General features: G+C 46.1%; 1 protein-coding gene across 1 annotated transcript in view; it reads left to right on the top strand.

Annotated features, from left to right (window-relative positions):
* PIP4K2A (phosphatidylinositol-5-phosphate 4-kinase type 2 alpha) overlaps nucleotides 1-13929 on the top strand; it is a gene marked incomplete at both ends in the record, with an annotated part of 165876 nt that overhangs the window by 80796 nt on the left and 71151 nt on the right. Inside the window, 2 exons of the mRNA XM_080716894.1 lie at nucleotides 9624-9721; nucleotides 11636-11732. Coding sequence (XP_080573020.1) covers nucleotides 9624-9721; nucleotides 11636-11732 — 195 coding nt within the window. The remainder of the gene's footprint in view (nucleotides 1-9623; nucleotides 9722-11635; nucleotides 11733-13929) is intronic.

The following is a 13929-nucleotide window of genomic DNA, read 5'->3' as shown; positions in this document are numbered from 1 at the left end:
GTGTCAGGTTCTGTGGTTTATGGGAGGTAAAATTTTAACGTGACTCCAATCGTGTGAAATAAGTTGTCCCCAGGCCAACCCGGCACGTCTGCTGGGGGTCTGCCCCTGAGCCCTCCCCAGGCCAACCCGGCACGTCTGCTGGGGGTCTGCCCCTGAGCCCAAAGATACCACGTTGACGGATGGCGGAGTCTGGGTCTGTGTTATAAAGTAAGATTCAAGTAGCCATTAATCAAAAGATGGAATTAGCAGTTCTTGTTCAACAGGAAAATCCCCTTAAGTGTATTAATTTGGGCTTTCCAGTTGTGCAGGTGGATGGCAGACCTGCCCGGGCGCCTTCACCCACATCTCTGCTCAGTTCCGCGAACAGACTGATTTTATTTGGCTTGTCAAAATGAAGCATTTATTTCCTAGATGTTGGAAGGCCACTTACATTTCAAAAGAAGGTTTTAATTAAACTATACTCTGATCTTTACTTTGTCTTATCTGCAAAGACATCAAATTTTCCAAAATGGTCTTAGAAAGTGGGTATTGATGGAGCAGCTGTAGAAAATTGACCTCTTGCCCCAGGACAAATAAAAATACATTTCACAAACATTTTCAGCTGCCTGCTTTTTCCTACCTCTGTAATTGACTCTCATTGGTTCTGCCTGTCCCTCTGAAACCTCCCAACTTTCAAATTGCTGCTCAATTTGTGGCGTAGTTGTAATGAGAGGCATGCCATTTCAAGTTTGGGCTGCGGGCTTGAGTCACGCCGGGTCTTTGTTTCTTAAAGTTTTAAATTAGTTCAGCCTATATTTATTACACGATGATAAAAATTATTCCCAAAGAATCCTCCAGTTAGTGAGTCTTTCCCCCTAATAGAGAATTTAAAACCCAAATGGGCACCAAATAGATAGTAAAATTCTGATTTAAAAAATTATAGGTATTCTGTCCAACCACCAAATTTACTAAGAACATTAGTAGAAAAAAAGAGAACACGAACATTATACTTTTTCTTTCCTTCTCTCTTTCTTTCTGTGAAATGTTCCAGAATAGTCTCAAATTCCTTGGCTCAAGCTAGTGAAAAGGAGGCTTTCTTGATAATATTTCTTATAAAGATGTGATTTTGCTGCCTACACATCACAAACATGAACTTTGATATAAAAATGTCTCCATTTTGTGTGTTTATGGTGTTGGGGATTGGACCCAGGGGCGTTGTGCCTCCGAGCTACACCCTCATCCCTTTTTATTTTCTGTTTTGAAACAGGGTCTCAGTAGGTCGCTGAGAGTCTTAACACTGCTGAAGTTGTCCTCAGACCTGGGATCCTCCTGTCCCCGCTTCCCAAGTACTGAGGTCACAGGCACACACCACCGCACCCAGCTCAAATATCCCCATTTTACAAGCACATGGGACACAAGGATTTTCTCGAAGGATGGCCATTGATTTGAACTCCACGTGGGCAGTTCTGTGTCGGCCAGCAGCCTGCCGAGCCTCTCAGATGATCATTACAACCCTTGCAGCCGGCCTGTCTTCGCGTCTCTGTTCTCATCCAGCCATCCTCCCCACTCCCCCGACACAGATGGCTCGGGAGAGAGCCTGGGGAGGGAACGTGGGGTGCTGGTGGCCATCATAAAAACTATTTTCTTAGAGATGCACCTGAGGTCCTGTCGTTGAACTCAGAGGAGACTCAGTGTAAGTCCACGCCTGCTCCCGGCCGCCGGGGTGAGGCGAGCAGAGCTGGCCAGAGCTTCCAGCTGCAACTCGCCTCTTAAGACGACGTTTGTCATTTCGGTTTTCTGCTCACTCGCTTCCCAGAGTGAGCAAAAGTCCTTAGAGCTAGGGAGTCAGTGGGAGGAATCCTTGTGTGCTTTTTCAACCTGGGGCCACAAAGGAATTTGGAGATTATTATTGTTATTTTTCTGTGTGTGTGGTACTGGGGATGGAACCCTTCTACCTCCGGGCTACACTCCCAGACCTATTTTATATTTTATTTGGAAACAGGGTCTCTTAAGCCAGGGAGGTTGGCTTCTAACCTGTGCGATCCTCCTATGTCTGCCTCCCAAGCGCAGGGATTACAAGCGTGCGCCACCACGCCCTGCTTATTGTTGTTTTTTTAAAGGGTAAATCCAGCAAGTGGAAAGTACTTTCAGCCGGATGTGGTGGTGCATGCTTGTGATCCCAGCATTTGGGGAGGTTGAGACAGGAGGATCACAGTTCAAGGCCAGCCTCAGCTACTACTTAGTGAGGTCCTTTGCAACTCAGTGAGACCCTGTTTCAAAATAAAAGAATGAGCCAGGTGTGGTGGCACACGCTTATAATCTCAGTACTTGGGAGGCGGAGACAGAAGGATCGCACAGGTTCGAAGCCAGCCCCGGCTACTTAGTGAGGCTCTCAGCAACTTAGTGAGACCCTGTTTCCAAATAAAATACAAAATAGGTCTGGGAGTGTAGCCCAAAGGTAGAAAGCCTCTGGATTCCACCCCCAGTACCACAGATAAATAAATAAATAAATAATGAAAAATAGGGCTGGGGGTGTAGCTCGGAGACAGAATGCCCCTGGGCTCCTTCCCCAGTGGAAGGTGGGGGAGATTTTTATCAGTAATTATGAACTTGTATCCCTGTTTTGATTGCGAAGTCAGGCTCTTTTGTAGAAGCCAGCAGCACCTGAACGTCTGGTAAAGTGTAGGGGGTGTAATGTGGCATATTTATTATTCACTTTCCCTAAGCAATTAATTAAAGTTAAAAGTGCCCAGCTTGGCAGGGCGGCACATACTTGTGATCCCAGGGCTTGGGAGGCTGAGACGAGAGGATCGCAGGTTCCAGGCCAGCCTCAGGAAGTAGGGAGACGCTCGTCAATCTAGGGGGACCCTGTTTCGAAAATAAAAGATAAAATAGGGCTAAAGTATAGCTCAGAGCTAGAATGCCCCTGGGTTCAATCCCCAGGACCGCAGAAAAAACGAGCGTCCCAAGTCATCGTCATGTTGCGTTTTGCATTGCGGTTTTTTTCCCCTTGGGTCCTCGCTGATCTTGAATCCTTGGGGATCCGGCCGCTCTGCTCTTTCATCATCTTGCACGCTCCCACTTTATTTTTTTTTATTATTGAACTATGTTCTAAAAGATGCAGTCATAGCCAGGCGTGGTGGCAGACAGTACTTGAGAGACTAAGACAGATATTTCTTGTCCAGGATCCATGTTTACAGCCAGCCTCAGCAGCTTAGCAAGGTTCTCCACAACTTAGTGAGACCCTGTTTCAAAAGAAAAAAGAAAAGGAAGCTGGGGGTGCAGCTCAGAGATAGAATGTCCATGAGTTCAATCCCCAGTAACACACACATGTACACACACACACACACACACGCACACACACACACTTATATTTAAGTGGTAAAATATGGTTTGGGAGATAAAGTAAGCTCTTTTTTTTAATGATACTAGAGATGGATCCCAAAGGCATTCTACCTCCCAGCTACACCCCCAGCCTTTTATTATTTTTTGTTTCGAAACAGGGTCTCACTAGGTTGCTGAGGCTGGTCTCGAACCTGCGATCCTTGTGTCTGAGCCTCCCAGGTACTGGACTTGCAGGCTTCCCACCGTGCCTGGCTAAGTAAGTAGGCCCTTTCTAAGGTACATCTTGAGATCTGGAGGAAGGATGAATGGGTCCTTCTACTGCTCCCATCTCCATCTTACCCCATAACAGCTCTGCCGCGGGTCCCTCTGGGCGTCTGTCTGCACCGCCTGCGGCTTCCTGTGCAGGAGCCATAATTTGTAGGGAATTGTTTTTACCATAATCAGATTAAGCGTCGCAGTGTCTCCGCTACAGGAAAGAGGTTTCTTTGGTCCTTTTTATGTATTCTGGCTTGAATGAAAACCAATTGCTAATTATGTACTAGTCTGAGAACATAGTGTTTAGGGTGAATATATCTGAATTAATTGTTATTAATAATGCCTCGCAATTTATGAACGCATTCTTTGCTCGACTTAACAATCATCTAAATCAGTGACGTTTATTATTTTTTTAGTGTGGCAGCTTGAAGTGGCTTCGTGAGGCTACTTCTGAATGTCTGAGTCTCACAACCATTCCCAGCTGGGTCTTGCTTATTTATTTCTAGTCCGGGAGCCATTTATTATTCCCATTTTTGTTTTTCGACTTAATTGCAAGGTCTGTCTTCTTGCCAGTGTGAATTCGGTTTCGTATCCATGGGAGGGATGCTCAAGGCAGTCCGCAGACCGAGCCCCCGAAACAATAAGCCTGTGCTCTACAGGGCTGGAGGTGCCCACAGTGGATGGCCTCTGAGCGTCCCGCTGAGCAGAGGAGCCAAGACACCTTCTGCGTCGGGCTCGGCGCGTTTCCAAGGAGAGGCCTATGTAAATTCGACTCTGCTTTGTGTGCACCATATTTTTTTCATAAAGGAAAACTCAGATAATTGTTTCTAATAAAAAAATTGCCTGGGAAATTGATTCCGTACTCTCCGGGGATAGTGCTTATGATCCATAAAGATTTAAATCGAGCACCGAGGAATATTTCTTTTCCGTTTTTTGAAGCAAGACAGGGAATGTCAGAGGAATGATAACAGTGACCGGGTCTTTCCAAATTTAGACTGTGCAATTAAACCACAGCGGCTGTAATTGTAGACCTCGGTGTATATTCAGCTCCACATGCAGCTACAATTTAACTTCTACTTTTAAAAAATAAATCATCCTTGAGAAGTTTTTATCTTTTTTCTTTTTTTACTTTTATTTTTGCAATCCTGGGGACAGAACCCAGGGGCATTCTACCTCCAAGCTACACCCCAAGCCCTATTTTTTATTCTTTATTTTGAAACAGGTCTCACTGAGTTGCAGAGGGCCTCACTAAGTAGCTGAGGCTGGCCGCGAACCGTGATCTTCCTGTCTCAGCCTATAAGCGCGAGGCACCACACCCGGCTTCCTTGAGAAGTTTTTAACACAGTGTAGATTTTCAGGTCGACTTCTTATGAAGATTCTGTGCCTTGTTGTTGTTGTTGTTGTGGGAATTGAATCCAGGGGCATTCTACCTCTGTACTACACCCCAGCCCCTTTTATTATTTATTTACTTACTTATTTATTTATTGCGATACTGGGATGGAACCCAGGGGCATTCTACCTCCGAACCATTCTCCCAGCCCTATTTTTTTTTTTTATTCTTTATTTTGAAACAAGATCTCACTAAGTTGCAGAGGACTTCACTGAGCAGCTGTGGCTGGCCACACACCTGCGATCTTCCTGCCTCGGCTTCTTAAGTACTGGGATTACAAACATGCACCACCACACCGGCTTTATCTTTTATCTTGAAACACTGTCTCACTAAGTGGTTGAGGGCCTAAGTTCCTGAGGCTGGCCTTGAAACTGCAATCCTCCTGTGTCAGCTGCTAAAGTACCAGAATTACATATGTACGCCAGCGTGCCCAGCTCATACATGACTCATTTCCTCATCTGTGACTCTCAACCTCACCAGAGAGCAGGAATGTGGAAGGCTCTGAGGCGCCACAGTCCAACTCCCTGGATTTCAACCCTGGTGACTGACTCTAAGGAGCTGCCCTGACTGAGGACGACCTAGCGTGGGCCAAGTTCCAGGCACAGCTGTACGCAGGGTAGCTAGCTTCTTACCTAACGTCACTAAGACTCCATGTTCTTATCCGTGAAGTGGGGATGCCAATCGTATCTTGTCCACTGGCTTGTAAAGCTCGGATAGGATTGAACGGGGTGCTGGGCACATGTTCATAAGTGTGAGCAGAGAGGTCCAAGCCAAGTAATAAAGCGACCTAAGGTGCAGGTGGCCAGAGCTCAGTAGCTCCTCAGCCTCCTCCCTCCACCGCCCGCCCCTCCACTGGTGAATTACAGCACAGCCGGGCACACGTGGGCACTTTGTACGAAACCTCTGTGCCAGTCCTCCCCGTGCCCTGTTTCTATTGATGGTGACAACAAAGCCCTTTTATTGTGGGTCAAATGTTGGGCCCGGCCATTGTCCGTATCCATGCCCAGTGACTCGGCAGACAGGCCCGGCTGACCCTCACCTGCCTTTTGGGGATGACTGCACAGCATAAACAGGAACAAGACCGCTTCCCGGGGCACGGGCGCCGCCGCCAGCCTCTCTGTGTGGAGGTCTCTCTACACACTTACAAAGCGCTGAGCTGGATAGCACCGTGAGCATGTCAGCACAAACTGAGAGCGTGTTTGCCAAAGTGTTCTGGCGAATGTGAAACCCTTCACGGGTATCAAGGAACATTGCCCTTTTCTCGTTGAGTTCATTAAATCTTTGCAACCTGAAAACACAATATAAATGCGTCCTGAATTGTATAACTATTGCTTTCAGTTTTTTAGCTAGCCTAATAAAAGTTTAATGAACTCCAAAACCACTTTTATCTCCATAAATTAAAATGTATTTGGATTTCATAATGTATGTTTATTCCTAAGGGGGGGATATTATCTTTTCTTCAAAATAGCAATGATTAACACAAATAATTTTGCTTTATCTCATGAATATTATATAACCTACCTGAATATATGTGTGTGTTTCCAATTTAAGTCTCTATAAAGATACACAAGAAAGTATAAATGCTCTGCTGGAAAACAACCTGATAATCGGCATAAGCCAGTGGTTTATCAGTGTGTTATTTGCTTTCAGTTCTGGAGCAGGCAATACCGAATGGATGGGCAAGCAGAGCACCAGGCCGATCAAGGGAGATTTCCCCAAACCCAAGACTTTGAAAGATTTTAAGATTTTTGTCCTGAGCCGGGCGTGGTGGCGCACGCTTGTAATCCCATCATTTGGGGGGCTGAGACCGGAGGATTGTGGTTTGCAGACAGCCTCAGCTACTTAGTGAGGCCCTCTACAACTCAGTGAGACCCTGTTTCGAAATAAGGAATAAAAAATTGGGCAGAGAATGTAGCTCAGCAGTCGAATGCCCCATCCCCAGACCCGCAAAAAAAAAAAAAAAAAAGTATTTTTGTCCTAAAATCTACAAATTTACAACCAAGAGTCATATGTAGAATCTAGAATGTAACAAGTGGATTAGTTCAGCCTTATTCAAGATGCTAGCTCACTGCCAATATCTGCATCAGCTCGTGAATTTGAACAAGAAATGACAATAAATTTAGAGTCTATACTGGCCCAGTGACAGGCCAAAGGAAAGTGGTACCCAGGAAGGAAAACGGCCTCATGGTGATTGGACTGAGCTGAAAGGGCATGCCTTAGCCAATGAATAAATAGCTGCCAAACCTTCTCGTACACCCAAGTAAAACGTGCCCATGGGAAAATATAATATAGGACAGGGGTGCACTGTTGAAAAACTGCAGGGCACTAATCCAAAGCTTCTTTTAATCAGTAGACCCTCTGGTTCCTAAAGTTTGTTCACAGGTCATTACTTCTAGAAGCTTTGCAGGGGAATTGGGGTACGAAGGAGACGTGAAACGATTGGGAGCGAAAGGCATTCTGGTAGAAAACTAGCGCAGCTGTGAAATAGCTGATGTAACTCTGAGCCTGCCCACGCCTAGAGTCTGCAAATTGAGAGACTGGACTATAGAATCTCTGAAGTTCTTTTCTAATTTCAATTTTTTTTTCCAGTACTGGGGATGGAACCCTGGGACATTCTATCTCCGAGATAAAACCCCAGCCCTATTTTTTATTCTTTTTTTGAAACAGGGACTCACTGTTTTAAAATATTTAATGTTTAGTGCAGCAAAGGGCCTCACTAAGTAGCTGAGGCTATCCATGAACTACGATCCTCCTGTCTCAGCCTCCCAAATGCTGGGATTACAATTGTGAGCCACCAGGCCCAGCATTAATTTCAACTCTTTGATGGTGGCATTTTTTATACTTTTTTTGGCATATTATGGTCTCCCATCATAATGGAATTCATAGTGATAGTGACGTAATAATAAGAACTAAATATTCCATTTCTTGGGGGAAATCTGATTTATGAAGATGGGATTTACAGAAATAAAATACTCATTTCCGAGACGTGTGTGTGTGTGTGTGTGTGTGTGTGTGTGTGTGTGTGTGTGTTGGGGGGGTGGGATGTACTGAAAATTGGCCCAGGGGCATTCTACCACTAAGCTATACCCCCAGCCCTATTTTATAATTTGAGACTTGCAATCCTCCTGCCTCAGCCTACCCAGTAGCTGGGATTACAAGCTTGTGCACCACACAGACTTTTAAGTGACACCCACTCACAGCTGCCCGTCCCTCCAGAGCCACACTGGGTACCCTCTCTCAGGATGCCCTGCACCCTCAGCTGTGCCCTGGGTTCCGGGCACACACTGCCTAGACATCAGTGTTTCCTGCCCCGCCACTCATAGTGGGAACTCCTTGTGTTTGGGGGTTGCGTTTTGTACTGATTTTCCATTTCCAAGTGATTGTCCTGGAACCCCCCTGCTCCTTTACCCTCACACCACACTTGGCCAGTAAAATCCTCAGACCTGAAGGACCCCAGCCGCCTCCGGCCTCTGCACCACAGCCAGTGCTGCCCCCGGGCCACACCGCAAGAGGTACAGATCCGCTGGTTCCCTACAATTCAACTGTCAAAGGCGGCAAAGGCACTCTCCAGCCTGCCCCATCTGCACGCTTCTCCCTCTAAACTTGCCCTCTCACATTTTGTGATCACTCTTTGAAACTCTGCACTCTCTTTAAGCTTCTGAATCTCTTAAACTTGGCCCAAGAAAGTGTTGGAATTGGCCTTGGTTCTCAGGCCTGCTTGACAATCCCCGACGCCCCTCTGGATTAAACCCACCAGGGAAGGACAGTGTCCTGGGCATCTCATTTGCTTTCTGTGAACCCAGCAATATGTTCAAAACTCTGTCCTGGTCCTTGATTTGTTTTTGTTGTTGTTGTTTGCTTATTTTTGCTTTTTGGAACTGAGAATCCTTCAGAGTACATTCTACTGAAAGTATAAATCTTTAAAGTGATTTTTATTGCTAGCAGCGAGGGAGGTATATAGCCTGGGAACCAAGAAGCAAACCCAGTTAACCAAGAGAAAGGTCAGGTTTTCCAAAGTCGTTTGTCAAAAGCAGTCCCTGCCGTTCACTGCAATGTAAACGGAACTTGAATCCACTGGGTCTTTGCTTCCACTCGGAGCCGGTCCATCCACACCCCCTCTCCTGTAGTCCCAGGGCAACTTTCATACCTCCCCCAGCCCCCATGAAGGTTTTTCTGTTGGTAAATTCATACTCCACCCCGTATTTATTTTTAAACTCAGTTCCTGTAAGAAAGGTAGAAAGCCTACAGAACACGGATTCCACATTGTTCTTCAAGTGCCCCAGAGAATGAGTCGTGTCTGTCCATTAAAGATTTAAAGTCTTTCTCAGATAATGTTTTCCTTACAGGGAGAAGGTGTCTTGGGAATGCAGTCAAAGGCGCTCTGGGTTGGGGATCCGCAGGGGAAGGGGGAGAGTGGATGGGAGAAGCAGGGACAGGTGACCCGGAGAGTCCCCAATCCAGTGGCCACCAAGGCTCTGCGAGAGAGAGTCGGGAGTGAGGAAGGCTGGCTGAAAGGTTCTGATGGGGCAGGAGGAGGCGAGCTGGGAGGGGCAAGGATACGGTTTGTGCCAGCTTTGTTTGCGAGTACTTGTTCACACCAAGCCCTTCCCACCGGGACCGCAGTGACCGGGCCGCTTATTTTCTGTTTTTCTAGATCAATGAATTGAGCCATGTTCAAATCCCCGTTATGTTGATGCCAGATGACTTCAAAGCCTACTCGAAGATAAAGGTGGACAATCACCTTTTCAACAAGTAAGTACAAGTGCCGCCCTCTGCGGGACGGATGTGCGGCTAAGCGCAGGGTTTTTGTGACTCTTGGTAACCACGTAATTTTTTCAATGGGTGGGAGTAAAGTTTTCCCGATGCAGTTAATCCTGTGGTAAACATAACCATCTGTCATCTTCAGAGACGCGACAGCAGGCCCTCTGGGATAATGTCCTTCCCCCATATGGCATATTGTTCTCTATGAATATCTTATACATTAAAAGTGCTGTTCTCATTACAATTTAAATTTTTGAAGCTGTAAATTTTTTGAGCAGTTATGAACCTCTTCTGTCATCCACAAAACTTTGAAAATGATGCCTTTCTGATCAGAAATGACTATATCATAGAACAATAAAGAACGAAGGAACCCCCAGGCGTGGTGGCCCACCCCTCATCCCAGTACTTGGGAGGCTGAGGCAGGAAGGTCACAGGTTTGAAGCCAGCCTCAGCAACTTAGTGAGGCCCTCAGCTACGTAGTGAGACCCTGTTTCCAAATTTAAAAAAAAAATAGATCTGGAGATGTAGTGTGGAAATAAAAATGCCTTCAGTTTCACCCCCCAACACTACAAAAAAATAAATAATTTTTTTATAGAATGTGCTTGGATGTCAGGTTGGGCGAAGGGAACTGGAACGCCACCTTCGACATCACGGCGGGGCACCCGCTACCCTTGAGGGAGGCCGAGGAAGCTGGAGACGCAGCCACCCCAGGCTGCGGGCCCCCTGCAGGGCTCACCATCAGCCCGGCAGCTGAAAGCAGACACAGACACAGATCTCTGTAGCTTCAATTGTGTGACGTATGTGATAGTAGAGACGTGTGTTTGTGTGTGATTTATATATTTCATTCTGTGGGCACACAAAGGAAGAGGCAATTCTGAATGAAGGATTAAGACTCACAGAAACCCCTCCCACAGGAGAATCAGCGACAACATTCCTTCTTCGTGTGATTTTTATCTTTGTGGTGCTGGGGATGGAACCCAGGGCCTCATGCTTTGCTACTGAGCTGTCTCTACTGCCTTCCTTTCTTTTACTTTTTCTTTCTTTCTTTTTTTTTTTTTTTTTTTGGTGTGTGTGTGTTGTACTGGGGTTTGAACCTAGGGGCGCTCTCCCACTGAGCTCCATCCCTGCCCCTTTTTATGTTTTATTTTTGAACCAGGGCCTCACTGAGTTTCTGCACGGTCCAGCCTGTGGTCCTCCTGCCTCAGCCTTCCAATCCCTGGCCGTCCTTAATGGGACCATGGATCTAATGTGAAACGGACAAGCTCATTTCCCACGCAATACTGTTTCGAGACTGGCTGCCGGAGGGAATTTTATCAGTGGGAATTTGGGGCCAGGTGTGGTGCTGCACACCTGTGATCCCAGTACTTGGAAGGCTGAGACCGGAGGATTGATCACAGAATTAAAACCACCCTCAGCCACTTAGTGAGGCTCTCGGCAACTTAGCAAGACCCTGTTTCCAAATAAAAACTACAATAGGGTTGGAGATGTAGCTCAGAGGTAGAAGGCCCCTGGGTCCAATCCCCAGCCGAAAGAAGGTAGGGAGAGAGGAAGAGAGGAGGGAAGGGGTGGGGACCACCTCTAGCTTCTCCCCTCCCCTTCCGGGTTCCTGCTTCTCTGCTTTCAGCCAGTGCTTCTCCCGCCCGGTCCCTCCCCTTCACCTCATCTTTGAGGAAAAGCCGTCATGTGTCCAGGATGGAGGCTCACACAGCCCGGGTACGTGTGAGACAGAGTAGACGCTGTCACCTGTCGGTCCCGTCTTCCACCCGGATCTATCTGGGTTGGCCCTGTGAAATTGCCCCTGCCCTCCCAGACAGCAAACTCCCAACACCTCGCTGGCTACTGGGGGAGAGACTGGAGTCCGGTTATTCTTCGCCTGTCTGAGCTTTATCCACGTGATCATTTCAGAGAGAACATGCCAAGCCATTTCAAGTTCAAGGAGTACTGCCCGATGGTTTTCCGCAATCTGCGGGAGAGGTTTGGGATTGATGACCAAGATTTCCAGGTGAGCTGCTTTTGTGACATAGCCTCAAAGGAGAGATGGGTCCTGCCGGGCCTTTTGCTTTGTAAAACAGGAATTATGTTTCTGGCATGACAAGCAATCATATAGTGAAAATTTGCATTTTATGTAAGGAGTTTTCCATATTCTTTCTGCAGTAAAGAATTCTATAAATTAGGGACTTCTGAACAGCACGATTAGCTGAAAACTGTAAGGAATTACTCTTCTGGAGGAGAGTGAGTGTGGGCGTGCGTGGTGGACACTGGTTTCCAGGTGGAAGTTTCTTCCAGCAGAGCTGCCTGTGGATTCCCACACACGGGCGCATCTAGAGTCTGTCGGGTGCGTGTGCACGTGTTGAATCCACGCCTCCTGTCCATGCAGGGACCCCGTAGACATCTCCAGGACAGTCTTCCTGCTGACTTGTTGCTTTTCAAGCTGGTAAACTCTGGCTCCTGCCGCAGCGTTGGTAGGAGTCGCACTTTGTGCACTCGGGCTTCGGCTGCAGAGTGGCCGCAGGGCATTGTCACCACCCGGAGCCTGCCGGCCAGCTGAGGTGCAACTTCCTCTTGCTCTCGGTCCCTCCCACAAATAGTGTACACATGGCCCCGCTCCATGCTCTCAACTTTAACCTTGAAATAAGATAAATGTTTGACTGAGCTTTTAAACATCTCCTTCTTGTAAGGGGGTGCTGAGGATTGAACCCTGGGGCATTCTACCTCACAGCTACACCTCTATTCTAGCCTTTTGGGTTTTTTTTTTTTTTTTTGGTGGTTCTGGGGGTTGAACTCAGGGGCATTCTACCCCTGAGTTACACCCCAGATCTTTTTTTTTTTTTTTAAAACAGGGTCTTGTTAAGTGGCTAAGTGTTTCTCTAAGTTGCTGAGGCTGTCCTCGAACCTGCGATCCCCCTTTTCTCAGCCTCCCAAGTACTAGGATCACAGATGTGCACCGCCACACCCACCTATATCCAGCCTTTTTTATTTATTTTATTTTGAAACAGGGTCTCATTAAGTTGCTCAGGGTCTCGCATAATTGCCAAGGCTTAGACTACAAAACTATAGTAATAAAAACAGCATGATACTGGCACTAAAACAGATCCATAGACCAATGGAGCAGAATAAAAGACTCAGAAACAAATCTGCACACTTACAGTCCATTGATTTTTGACAAAGGGGTTAAAAACATACACTGGAAAAAAGATTGCTTCTTGAACAAATGATGTTAGCAAAACTGATTAATCATATACAGAAAAATGGAAATGAACCCCACTTTCTCACCCTGTACAAAAGTCAATTTAAGATGGATCAAAGACTTGGAAATCAGACCAGAGACCTTGCATCTCCTTGCAGAGGGCATAGGTCCAACACTGCAGCACATAGGCACAGGTAAAGACTTCCTCAACAAGACCCCAAATGCACAAGAAATTAAAAGGAGAATCAATACATGGGATTGCATGAAACTGAAGAGCTTCTGTACAGCAAAGGAAACCATCAAGAACCCCAACTGAGAGCCGACACAAGGGGTGAAATTTTTTGCCAACTGTTCCTCCAACAGAGGACTAATATCTAGAATATACAGAAAACTCAAGAAACTCGCTGCTAATAAAATAAATAACCCAATAAAAAATGAGCAAGTGAACTAAATAGACACTTCACACAAAAAAAAGAAAGTCAAATGGCCAACAAATGTTTGAAAAAAATGTTCAACTTCATTAGCAATCAGAGAGTTGCAAATCAAAACTACCCTGAGATTCCACCTAACTCCAACTAGAATGGCAATCATTCAAAAAACAACAACAGATGCTGGCGAGGATGTGGAGAAGTGGGAACTCTAAAACATTGTTGGTGGGACTGAAAATTAGTGCAACCACTTTGGGAAGTGGGGATCCTCAGAAGAATGGGAATGAACTTGCCATATGATCAAGCAATACCACTGGAAACCAAACTACCAAACTAATGCATGTGTTATCTATGTTCATAGCTGCACAATTCACAGTTGCCAAACTATAGAACCAACCAAGATGTCCTTCAACAGACGGATGGATTACAAAACTGTGGGATATGTACACAGTGGAATTTTACTCAGCCATAAAGAAGAACAAAATTATGTCATTTGTGCGGAAATGGATGGGACTGGAGAGCATTATGCCAAGTGAAATTAGTCACAAAAAATAAAAAAAAAAATCGATGTTCTCCCTAATATG

This window comes from Muscardinus avellanarius, assembly GCF_963383645.1.
Source record: "Muscardinus avellanarius genome assembly, chromosome: 20".
NCBI lineage: Eukaryota > Metazoa > Chordata > Mammalia > Rodentia > Gliridae > Muscardinus > Muscardinus avellanarius.
The sequence above is the reverse complement of the archived record's forward strand: the minus strand, read 5'-3'. Positions and strand labels throughout refer to the sequence as shown.